Here is a 12,226-nt window from a genome sequence, read left to right as displayed (position 1 = left end):
TTGAATCTCATGATCCATACAGCCTCACATCATCTTAGTTTCAATGAACGATTTCCTCCCCTTACATCATTCATAAAATGTTCAATGCAATAAAATTTGAAACCTAAGTGTTCACCCTGAACTCAACACTCCATTGCATGAACTGGAACTGGATATTTTGGATCATTCCAATGTAGTACTCTGACGTGTGCAGCCATTCTTTCTCTTAGCTTCCTAAAAGTGTTCCCTACGTACATCTTATTGCATTTACATATTATTACATATACCACATAGTGTGTACCACAGTTCATATGTGTAGTATGACAAATTCAGGAGTTACCATAACAAAATTGTTTCATTTTATATCTGCCCATCTACACACATAACAATGTACACATTTAAAAAAAACCATTAAATCAAATAACCAAGACTTATGTACCATTGGTGTGGGATAACTTGAAGTAATTATTTTCCTAAGTGTCCTCCCTTTGTGAAATGTAATGCTAAGACGTCTGGTTATAAATGGTTTCAGCACCTTATCTAAGTAGATGTCAATACTTTTGTACGGTCTTACATGAATTGCTGGCTTCGGTGTTCTAATCCGTAACTAGTCTCACTGTTCTTATTTGTCGTTCTGAATTCCACTTTATAGGCAGTAAAGTATATCTGTGATCCGAATTCTGTGCTTTCCTGCTTGCTGACCTCATCACCTCCTTATCATAACCCCTCACCAGAAATCTACGTGCAATATCATTAATTGTCTGTAGAAACTCCCTTTCTTCATTACAATTACACTGTTTTCTCACCATTTCTCCATAAGATATTGCATTTATTTGCAACTTACGTTGGAAGCTTAAGCGTGTTGTAAGGCATTACATGATGTTTTCTTTCTCTACATTCTGCTGTGTTTTTGGTTGCCCTTACTATATAATTCCACATCTATAATACAATAAGTTCATAGCTAAATTCATTTTTAAATTTTTTTTTTATTGTCATTCAGTTCATAGCATAGTTGAAGCAAATACAAACAATATAGACATCGATCAATTGAAAAAAGAAAAACAGGACGGTTGAACAATGATTCAATGAATAAATCAAAAACAAATACTAACTGCTAATCTGGGCATTCGCCTTCTAAATGATGAATCATAGGCTGCCAAATTTTAATCCCTAGTTGTTTTTTCTTAAGTGATTTGATGCGATAAAGATTAAATTCTAGATGGAATACATTATAGAACTTTGCCCGCCACATCTCATATGAGGGCGCATCGGGCTTCAGCCACATGGAAGCGATACATAATCGGGCGACTGACATGGCCATGAAAAGAAGGAACCGATATGGATAATACAACGCAGAGTATCCATATCTTTACATAATCCGAATATCATCATCTCTCTAGATATCATCAAATCGACATTTAAAATATTTGACAGAAATTGTGCAACAGATAAGAAAAATGGTTCCAACACTCGTGTATGATATAAATTAAACAAAGTTTTATAGTGTTGGGTCCGTAAGTTGGCCGTCAATGTAATTTTGCCTGCCATGTCGATAGATTCTTGAACAAATTGGCCAGGAGTACCGAGTCTAATACTCCATTTTTCATCTTGTCCTTCAATATCATCACGCTGCGTACACAACAAACTATCATATAAAGTCCCAATCTTGGCCGGTTTGTTCAAAACTTCGAAAAAGAAGTTAGTGCCTATGGGCAAAATGCTACGATGCTTGAAAATAAAGTCGCATAGCTGTAAATATTTTACTAAATCATTCTGAGGAATCGCGTATCTATCCTTTAACTCATCAAATGTAACCATAATGCCGGCATGAAACATGTTACCTAAGCAGACAAGCCCTTTATCCGCCCAAGTCCGCATCTTAGTGTCCCAGAATATTGAGGGAAGAAGTTCTATTGAATCACAAGGGGTATAGAAGTCAATGCGATTGAGAGCAATAATTTTGCGTACCCACCTCCACCCTTTAAATGCAGCTAATACAGTCTTAAATCTAGTTCTTTTATAATAACTCGGTTCGAGAAATCAAAGCAGCGCTTGTCGAGATTGACATCCTAATAACATCAAATAAATATTAGGGCTTTCAAACACCGGAGTCTCTCCCCCTATCACCAGAATTTTCATATTCTGGAGAAGGCAAGCTAAATAATAAAAAGCAAAATTCGGGACTCCCCATCCACCTCTTGAAAGCGGTAATGTCATACATTTTAAAGCCCGGCGGGCAGTCTTCCAGCCCCACAAAAACCTATCGGTAATGGATTGTAGCTGCATTAATTGTGCATGTGACAGCTACAGCGGTTTCGTCCGAAAATAATACAGCACCCTGGGTAGTATGCACATCTTTAAAACATTACGCCGCCCCACCATCGTTAAATGTAGGCATTCCACCTTTTCTAACTGTCGCTTGACTGATCGTAATATATCAGCCCAATTCACGGCTACTATCTCTTGGAGCAACATCCTGATTTTAATTCCAAGGTACTTAGCCTCGTGTGTAACTCGTGAATCATTAGGGCATAGCCCAGCAGTGCACACTACCATCATAGCTAAATTCAAGTGTAAAAGACATGTGAAATGTATTTGAGTTCAAGTATTCAAAGAACTCTTTCAATTCTATCCTATCTCCAGTCAATATCATAAGACAGTCACCAATGAATCTTCCCCAGTAATGGATACTATTAATCCAACTTGAACCACCGGGTCCCCATAATGATCTCACCTTTTGTCAACTCATCTGTGTAGACTAGGCACATACAATCACATAAAAAGTCTTAGATTAAGACGTTCTACAAAAGCCTATCCTGGGACCACCAAGCTTTTAAATTAAAGATACATCTCCGACATTCCATTTCAGTTTATATTGGGAAAGACCGCACCCAAATATCTGCAGTAGCATGTCATGGCCCAATTCCTTTTCAAATTTCAGTGAATGACAGCCTGGCTTCAATTTATACAGGGTAAGAAAACCCATCCGGAGTTACCGGAAGAACTTCTCTCATGAACTGACAAAGGTAACAATGCCTGATGATACCCTCCAATCCATTTCCTGCTTTTGGCAACCCTGACTACAGCACTCTTTTGCCTCACTCCACATCATTGACCTGTATTTTAGAAAATTAGCAAGCCTGTTTTATGCCAGAACACAGAATGCTGAACTTCATCTCAAAGTCAAAAAGAATACTGTGGAGGGAGTTCGACAATAAACAGCCTTTTCACCTCGACTGCTGAACATAAACAATAAAGCAGTTCACAAACGCTTACCAACCCTCAGCCAAACAGAACAACCCTATTCCTGAAAGATCTAAAACAGTGATTAAAGACCCCACTGGTCTAATAAATGTAAATAGAAGAGCGGAACAGGTTGTATTCTTGTTGATGCCTGAGGCTTTATTTTCATGGCCGCTCAGCATCGTGAGGGATTTTCTCACACAGCTCTAATTTCTGAACACTATAGAGTGTGGAACAGATTTTAAGTGTTTATCGGAAAGATAGATAAAGGAAGAATGTAGGCATGTGTAGGACATTGGGGTTGTAGGGCCTCTGTAAAATGTCAAAAAGAGTATACGAAGCCATAAGAGAAGGTAGGAAAGTGTAACTACAATTCATACCTCATAAGGGCAAGAGGCAGATTGGGAGTTCTTTGTGGGGCAATAGATGGCACAGAATCCCAGAAAATATCTATGTGCATCAGGAAGGGAAGAAGTCCAACTTTTCTTTTTTAGCGAGGTTAGAATGTCAGGAGTGCTGTGGGAGAATATGGATTTATAATACATGTATACCAGAAGTTATAAGGGCACCACTGTGGGATGAACATCACTTTAGACAGGTGGGAAAAGAAAGAGATATGACAATGGGTGGGGGAGGATGCAAACTATGAGTGGCCCTATTTTTGAACAAGAGATTTGTAACATTTGAGGAAGCCAAAACAGTGTATCAGTTAGGGCTGGATCAATCTTGCACTGTAGTACAATCTATGTAGCCGTTAGAAACATATTGTACCATTGCCCTCACACAAGCTCACAGCACTCTAGATGTGACAATGTCCAGAGAGTAACCACGATAATATAGTGGGCACTATTGGAGCAACTACCTAGGAATATTTGCTGACAAGGAGTACATGAGGGAGGGACTGAGGCAAGGGACACACAAATAAGGGCACAAAGGACCATCAAAACACTGACGAGTAATGCTAGATCTCATCTAACAAACCAATATGCGTCGAACATACACCCCCCCACATTACTACATAAGATCGATCTTGCATAGGCGAACGAATGTTGGAATGCAAAGCAGGCAGTGTTCTTTCAAATGATGTAGTATTACCCTCAAATACAAACATACTGGTCAGAAATCTCAGAAAGTTAATTGACAAACACAGGTCTACTGCCCGAATTATTGCCAAGTGCATGTGTGAGGGATATATCCGCTTTCAAATCCAAACATCAACTGCGGGGAAAAACAGCAGAGTTCACATTGCTATTTGGTTAGAGAAGCACAATACATTTTTCAGATCTGATCTGCTGATCACTGGGCGATGGATTGAGCATGTAAACGACTGGGAAAGAGTGGAAAAAATTCGGCTTAGTATGGTCTACACAGACAATAAAGTCATGGAGGTATATAAATGACTTGTTGCACACCCTGACCAAATGCCGCCCTGAAGAAACATGTGAACAGGTAATGGGACAGGGAAATGGTTCGTGTGTTCAGGAGATAAAAGACAGAAGGAATCGGGTAGGATACACCTGGCCTGGCACATGGTTGTAGAAGGGATACATACCAAGTGCATAATGTTGGAGCGCTGCCACAGAGGGGCCAGGCTTGCACTAAACCATGTACATGCCAGAACGTATATGACACAACGAATCTGCATTGTTTTGACAGCTATAATATACTGACCAGTGACTTAAATATATATATTTATTTTTACCAACCTGGTGTGACCCAGTTGATTTGGGTCGTACAAATGCTATTTGAATACTTGTTGATTGTTGAATTGTGAAGGAAAAAACAAACAAACATAATTCTAAAAAATATGCATTTCATACAGAATAGGCACTATGAAGAAGATGACAAGACTGGTAAAACTATGGTTGCTTATATATAAACAAGGCATTGACCCTGTGGTGGTTATTGCCTAGAGTGGTGGCATTACTACAGCTGACTAGTTACCCATGCATAAAATTACTAGACGTCCAAGAATATTATACTAACTTAAACATGCAGGAGCCCTGCTGCATGACCACTACACGAGCAGATAAGAGATTACCTAGGTGGAACGATACCACCTCCAGTGAAGCTAGAACTCAACTAGTATTAGATTAACACCCAGAAATGTATTCATTCCATCTGAATTCTTTGTTGCGTCATCTGATTTGCTGCTCACTCCAATGTTTATGTTGGTTTGTGTAGATCTGTTGCAAGACAACACTACCACGTTCCAAAAGGCAAACAACTAAAATGTGTATAGCAAAGTAAATTTTAGCCTTGTCCCGTTAAGAGCATAGCGGGTCCACCAGACCCAATGTAGTCTCAGAAGTACAGTCATGAATCTACAGAGACTAAACAAGGTACACTAGTACATTCGTGATGGGCTGTCAAGATGTCAAAATGGAGTTCAATTTCATCAGTTGAGAGTTCTTATTTCAATGACACCTTAATTTGGCTTTAGTGTAAGAAACTGATGTATAAGAATGCCCTGGCGTGGGTCTGTACAGGCAGATGAACTTATTTGTCCAAGCTGCTCGGGACAGGAGTGTTCAATGTCTCTTCTTTTCTTCCTATAAGATATTTAGCCACTCCCCACCAACCTACGAACCTGAGAGCCAAAACGGGAACACTGAATTGGCTGGAAGATCTCAGATTTGCTCACAAAGCGTCTACGTCAGGGACCTGGAAAGTACATTTCAGAGGATTACCTAAAGGTCACGCATGAACTGGGTACGTCTCAGGTTTTCCCAATGGGTATAGAAACAGTACTTCCTGTGGCTGATCTGGGAATACAATGGACTGGATACACATATAAATACCTGGGTGTTGGGAAAGGCAATGTGGATAAAAACCAACTAAAACTAAATTTGACTGATAACATCGAGGTGATAAGGACATCCCTGGATATTTCGATACCATGTATTTGTCTAGAATGTGCAGAGTGCTGGGAGTAAAATAATCATTCTGCTCTTAATTCTGTTTTTCAAAAACGTCTCCCTCCTATCGTGACCGCGGATATTTAGGAACACGACAAGCTATGCAATGTCTCCAAGTCAAAAGTGGGTGCACAAAAATATCAAACTTAAATTGACATAGTGATTTTGTGGATTGAAACCTTGTGGGGTTGCACCTTCATCACTGGAATATCACGTGTAAGACTTCTTTGTATTAGCAAAAAACACAAAGATGCCTTACCAATGACAGAAGTTGAATTATACAATCATAATAAAGAAATGTAGTATAACATCTCTATAAAGTAGAACTCTATGGACATTTCGGGAGGGTTGGTCTTCTAATGTTGATCTGTAAACAGTGGACTTAGATAGGCAGAGCATATTACATCAAATTGATTTAATAAACGTCCCAGAATATGTTCAAACCAACTAAAAAAGACATGTATAATAAAAAGATTAAAATAAAAAAAAGACATGTTATGGTTGGCTGAGTGATCACAATAGAGAAATACACAGCTAGGATGGTTAGGAGAATCAAAGCTCTTTTGAAAGCCAGAAGCCTTACCCGAGCATAAATGACCATGTTAATGGCAGCCCCATGAGAAAGTGGGCAAGAACAGCAGAGGTGCAAGCTTCGATGACACATGGACCCAATGACAGCCTTAAGCAGACAGCCTTCAGCTTCTTTAGAGCCTGAAAATGTCAACAAACCAAGAAATATTACTTTGGCATTCATGCCGAGACGTTTCGTAAAACAGCTTTTCAAAACGAGGTATATTCGAACACACCGCGCAATTATTAACTTAGAAATGTGTTTGTACAAGTAGTCGATTCTCTCAATTCTGTGACACACTAGTCAATCTTTGAAAGGCCTTTGTCCTAAAAGGGGCTACGGGCTAAACTCGATTAGAGTGCCAGCTCGTTTGTACAAGAAAAATGATTCCAAGCAGGAGGTATTTCCCTATGCGCTAATTGAACATTTGCAATTGACCATAAAGCATTAAAGCAAATTGGGTGCTGGGATGTGAGGTAGTGTGCTCCCACCCTCCTCCTTCTGGTTGAAATGGCTCCCTTGAGCTGCTGAGTTGACGAGCTGGTGTTTATGCACTTGTGCTCAGTGAGTGGTACAGACACGAGAAGACTTTTGGCAGCATTTCCAGCCCCCCCAAAACAACCTGTGGCTCTCTACTGATGAAGGAATTAATCCAGAAACAAGTGTCTCGAGTTACATAGCACAAGGTGCACCAAAAGGGTGAAAAATGAAAGACTACTACTGAAGTAAGTGTTATCATGCACTTGCATCTACTATGATACATTGGGCAAATTGAGCCCCGGAATGTGAGGCAGTGTGCACCCACCCTCCTTCTATTTTCCCATGTGCTAACTGAACATTTTCAATTTGCAATGACTTTGTTCAAAGTTATCAACTTCATATTCTAAAACTAATGAACACAGGATATTTGTTTAAAAAAAATAATTTTCTGCATGTTGTTTTTTTTATTTTAATCATTTCTCATTGTGGACAGCAATCCATTCTGTTGAATAAACGCAGCCGGCCCTATTGGGTTCTAGGCGGCTTTCTGTGTTACCAGTGTCCTCGATCTGAATCAATGTATGTACGCGGCCAGCCCAGAATGGGTTATAGGCGGCATTCTGTGTTCGACATGTCTGGACTGCCAAGAAACAGAATTGATCCTAACAATAGTGAACATCTAGTCGCAGCAGCGGGAATATTTGTTTGTTTCTAAAGTGAATTACTTGATAGTAACAATGAGACTATTTTGCTTGCCATGTACTTAAGTGGGTCAGTAACTCACCTCACAATGTTAGGAAATTGCACCACTGTGTGTCGTGTTCTGGAATTGTTCCAGAGGTGTTTAGTGATGTCAGGGTGCAATTATAAATGACTACCTTTCTGGAAGTCATAATCTCACATACTTGGCTGCCTCCTGCATGCTCAAACACATACATTTTTTTTTTACCTCTGAGCTAAGTGTACTGGAATTCTGCTGAATCAATTTTTGGTGACGAAGTAACCGAGGGCAGTGGTGCTGATACAATTTTCAGAGTGGGGTTGCTGCCTTTAATGCCACATCGCTGAAGTCATAGGGATTGTGAAACATCTATGCGTCACATACAGAACAAGTGTAGCAAATGAGTCACATCCTTTCAGCAGGAGTGGTAAGGGTGTGGTAGGTAGTGAGAGAGCGCAAACTGACCTAAATGTATGAGTGCATCACACTTACCCGTAGTAAGCACAAATCATGAGGAGAAATGCCATGAGTGCTAGTAGTATCTGCAATTATATTCTGAATGTATAGCTAATGTAGAGATTTAAGTAGAAGTGGAACTAATACAGAAATGTGTGACACTATGTGATTTTATTAGATGTGATTATTCCTGAATCCATGTCGTGTAGCTGTTAAAATGTAAGATGGCATGTGGTTAAACGCAGAATGTGGTAGGCCTTAGGGCCAGAGCTAGAAGGGAAGGGGAAGGTGTTTCTTTTCACGACATAGGTTGCACTAATGTTTTGGTCATTGCATTAATGGGCCATGATTTATAGATATGTTTACTGAATAATAGAATAAGAGTATTAACATGCTTTAATTAATGAAGAAGTTGAATGCTATAATTATTATGAGAAATGCTGTAGGCCTGAAATGTTTTAACATTGATTTACACGTACTGGTCTGGGCCGAGAAATGTTGCGAAACTTTTTGGAAGTCTATGAGAGTTGGGATCTTGGCTGCAGATGTCTGTCTGCAAGAGAAAAGGGGGGATCCAATTATAAATAATATGAATAGAGGTCTGTTCAGAAGACGGCCCAGACATGGAGGAGGGTTCCGGAATGTTTTAAGGGGTATCAGCGGGCCGGAGAAGAGTCTGAGAAGCAAGGTCAACTCCAACGTATGAGGCCCAATACAAAGCAGCATGGAAAAAGCCAGAAGCTACACCACGTGAGGGGCGTCTCACGAGGGGCGTCTCAAATGTTGTTGACTGTTTTGTATTAGGGACAGCACCCCTGGGTGGAGTTAGAGCAGATGCCTGAGGACCCTTTAGAGAGCGGATGGGTAGGCAGAGAGGGGTCATGACTGGAGAACTATAGGTTTTCACCAAGAGACTAAGAGTGAGTGACTTCCCTTGGGGGTCATTCACTGCTGACACCTTTTGTTAGGTTGAGACTTGGTTAAGTAGGGATACCATCTAGAGCAGGGTAGGGACAGCCTAACCTGTGTGTTTTCCCTCCAACTTAAATGAAGGAGAGATCTCAATATGCGTCAATGCTGATAGCTTTATTATTCTTAGAACTTGTGCTGGTAATTTCCGTTGCTCGTCTGAGGGCTTTCAGAGAGCACATGTATGTAGTTGGACCTGTGTATCTCGTGAATCTCATTCTGAGATGCCTGTATTTGCAGCTTATCCTAACCTTACAATAAACTTTTGAAAGCTAGAAGTTGTTTGTGATCTTTTGGAGCGGAGTCCTTTATTGGGTGAACTAACTTGGTAAGAGATGCACTTTCTTCCCTCAATGACAGGCAACAAAGGTTCAGTCGACCAGATCGGGGTTTAGATCAATAGTGATAAGGTATCGATCAAAATCTCGCCCTTCCAGTTGGTAGCTATAGAGGATGGTTGCCTTCTTGAGGACGGTGACCGCTTACCCCAAGGCCCCTAGAGATCGATGATCGGAAGAACCGCCCGCCGAAGAAGATCCGGATGACGTGAGACAGAAAAGCAGCAGTATCGGTCGAGAGTGAGTATAAAGGGTCATGCGTGTTAGATTGCGGTGTTTTTGTATTGTATCTATGTTGTAATGTCTGGCGGAGTTGAATGTCTGTAGAGTGACTGTGGAACAGGTTGTGAGCGCGCGCAACCGGTGGAAATCTTAAGTTCAAGGAGAGCTTAAGTGGTTCGGGTGTATCGGACACCCAGAGTAATTGTCAAATAGTGTGAAGGGGGTCATGAGGTACCATTGATCACCCGAAAGACCGAGATAGGGGGAACGTAAGAGTGAGTGCGTGAGTAACGGACGCTGGTCGGAGGTTACTGTGTGTGTAAGCAACCTATCAGAGAGACGATAGACATTTCGTCGGTTGTGTTGACAATTACATATAGACTGTGGACGTACAGTCGAGGGATGTGACCGCTTGGTCGGAAGTAGTCATTTTTCGGTGTATGAATGGGACGCATGCATGACCGGGAGACGAGTTGAGAAAGGAGGGGTGCTGCTGCGAAGCGGAGAAAAGTGACGTCAGGAAGTGTCGCGCTGTGATTGGCCGACCGGAGAAAGACCGCGCTGTGATAGGCCAGCTAGCAAAGACGTCAGTAAGTGTCGAGCTGGGATTGGCCGACCGGAGAAAGACCGCGCTGCGATAGGCCAAGTTAGCAAAGCCGCGCTAGGATTGGTGGATTGTCATCAGGAAGTAAACAGAGTAGCGAGGCTGGATATTGTGCGTATAATTATGAAGTGTTTTAAATGGCTGAGAGCGGCGTTTAAAAAAGAGAAGCGGGGATCGGATGAAGGGGAAGAAGCCCCGCCGGAGGGTACGCCGGCTCGTTACATGGCAGTGAATGTTGGGCTGCATACGATCCTTTGGATAACAGAGTGGAGTAAGATTACGGAAGGAAATGAGGAACTGACGTTCCCGAAGTACGGGACGTTCAGATTAGAGGTGTTACATCGATTAAAATCAGTCATGACCTCAATGAGACCCTTGCCTAGACCGACCCAGTTTGAAGCCCTTGATGCATGGATTAGGGCAGCGCATGTAAAGAATATGAACAGACGACAAGAAAGGGTGAAACGATCGGTAAGGGCAGTACAGGATGCCAGATGGGATGCGGATGCTAAAAGATGGAGAGTGCATAACATGGAAGTCAATAAACTGTACCCAGTGTTAGAGGTGCCCGGAAATAAAAGCCCCCTAGAAGAAGATGATGAGAGCGAAACAGAGGACAGCCTGATAAACAGATTATTGACAGACAGGCCACCCCCGTATAATAGAGCAGGGGGAGAGGTCGAGCATAGTGAAAGAGAAAAGGGGGGCAATGCAGGAGAGCATGGACCGCTTCCCAGTTCAGAGTGGGATCCTGAGGCAAAGAAAGAGCTGTCCCAGCCTAGTCAGGTGCAACAGGTAGTCGGGAGGTTTGTGGTACAAAGAGCGCCGGAAACGGAGTGCGCCACATCCTACGTATTACCAGATGCACTACAGGTACCTGTTACCATAGGTCCTATAATATCGATATATGACCCAGAGAGAGCAAGAGGGGAAGAACGGGTACGGAAGGACGGAGAAAGAGCAGAGACGGCAAGGAGGAACGATACGATCAATTTCCCAAGTCAGATGCCGATACCAAGAGAGTGGAGCACCCCGGTGCACACAGCAGGGGATCCAGGAGGGGATCCTGGGGGCCCTAGATGGCCAGTGGATATGAGGGGATCTGGACGAAAATCCTTTCAAGAGCTAAATGAGTACATGAAGAAGTGGGATGAGGCAGTGGAGGCTCACAAGAGCATCATAGCTGCGGAAGCTGAAAGGGAAAGTCAGGACAGCAGAGCTCGGACTCACTGCGGGGCTGGGGAGAGCAGCCCGGAGTGGGACTGGAGAGAGAGAGATAGTAGGGGAGTCACCCATTGGGCCCGGAGTGGAGATAGAACGGACCTGGAAAACGGGGGCCCCGGGAGTGGAGGGGTGGCGCGCCCAATACTCAGTGAAGGGGAGAGGAGAACGCAAGAGTACAGAAACAGCTTTAAGTGTACCCACTGTGTGCCCGGCACCAGAGAACTGAATGGGAGTTGTGAGAGGTCGCACCATAGTCCCTGTGATGACGGACACGAGCGCAGCCCAGGGAATATGGGGAACCAGGAAGGATCGTATCGGATACTGAGCGATACTAGGCAAAGGGAGAGTAGCGACCAAAGGGAAAATAACAGAGAGGCGTACGGTGAAACGAGAGAAGAAGGAGAGAGTGGGCAGAGCAAGAGTGGGGGTAACAGGCCCGTGTTCCATCACCTTCCAAGATCGGATGGCCGAGCATGGGACCTGGAGAGATGGGAGCAAGGG

General features: G+C 42.6%; 1 protein-coding gene across 1 annotated transcript in view; it reads right to left on the bottom strand.

Moving 5' to 3' along the window:
* The window catches only part of LOC144818546 (sodium/hydrogen exchanger 9B2-like), a 416,602-nt gene that overhangs the window by 168,687 nt on the left and 235,689 nt on the right, over positions 1 to 12,226 (bottom strand). The window contains exon 6 of the mRNA XM_078676068.1: positions 6,724 to 6,851. Within this exon, the coding sequence (XP_078532194.1) occupies positions 6,724 to 6,851 (128 nt within the window). The remainder of the gene's footprint in view (positions 1 to 6,723; positions 6,852 to 12,226) is intronic.

The sequence above is a fragment of the Lissotriton helveticus genome, chromosome 2_1 (genome assembly GCF_964261635.1).
Source record: "Lissotriton helveticus chromosome 2_1, aLisHel1.1, whole genome shotgun sequence".
Lineage (NCBI taxonomy): Eukaryota > Metazoa > Chordata > Amphibia > Caudata > Salamandridae > Lissotriton > Lissotriton helveticus.
The sequence above is the reverse complement of the archived record's forward strand: the minus strand, read 5'-3'. Positions and strand labels throughout refer to the sequence as shown.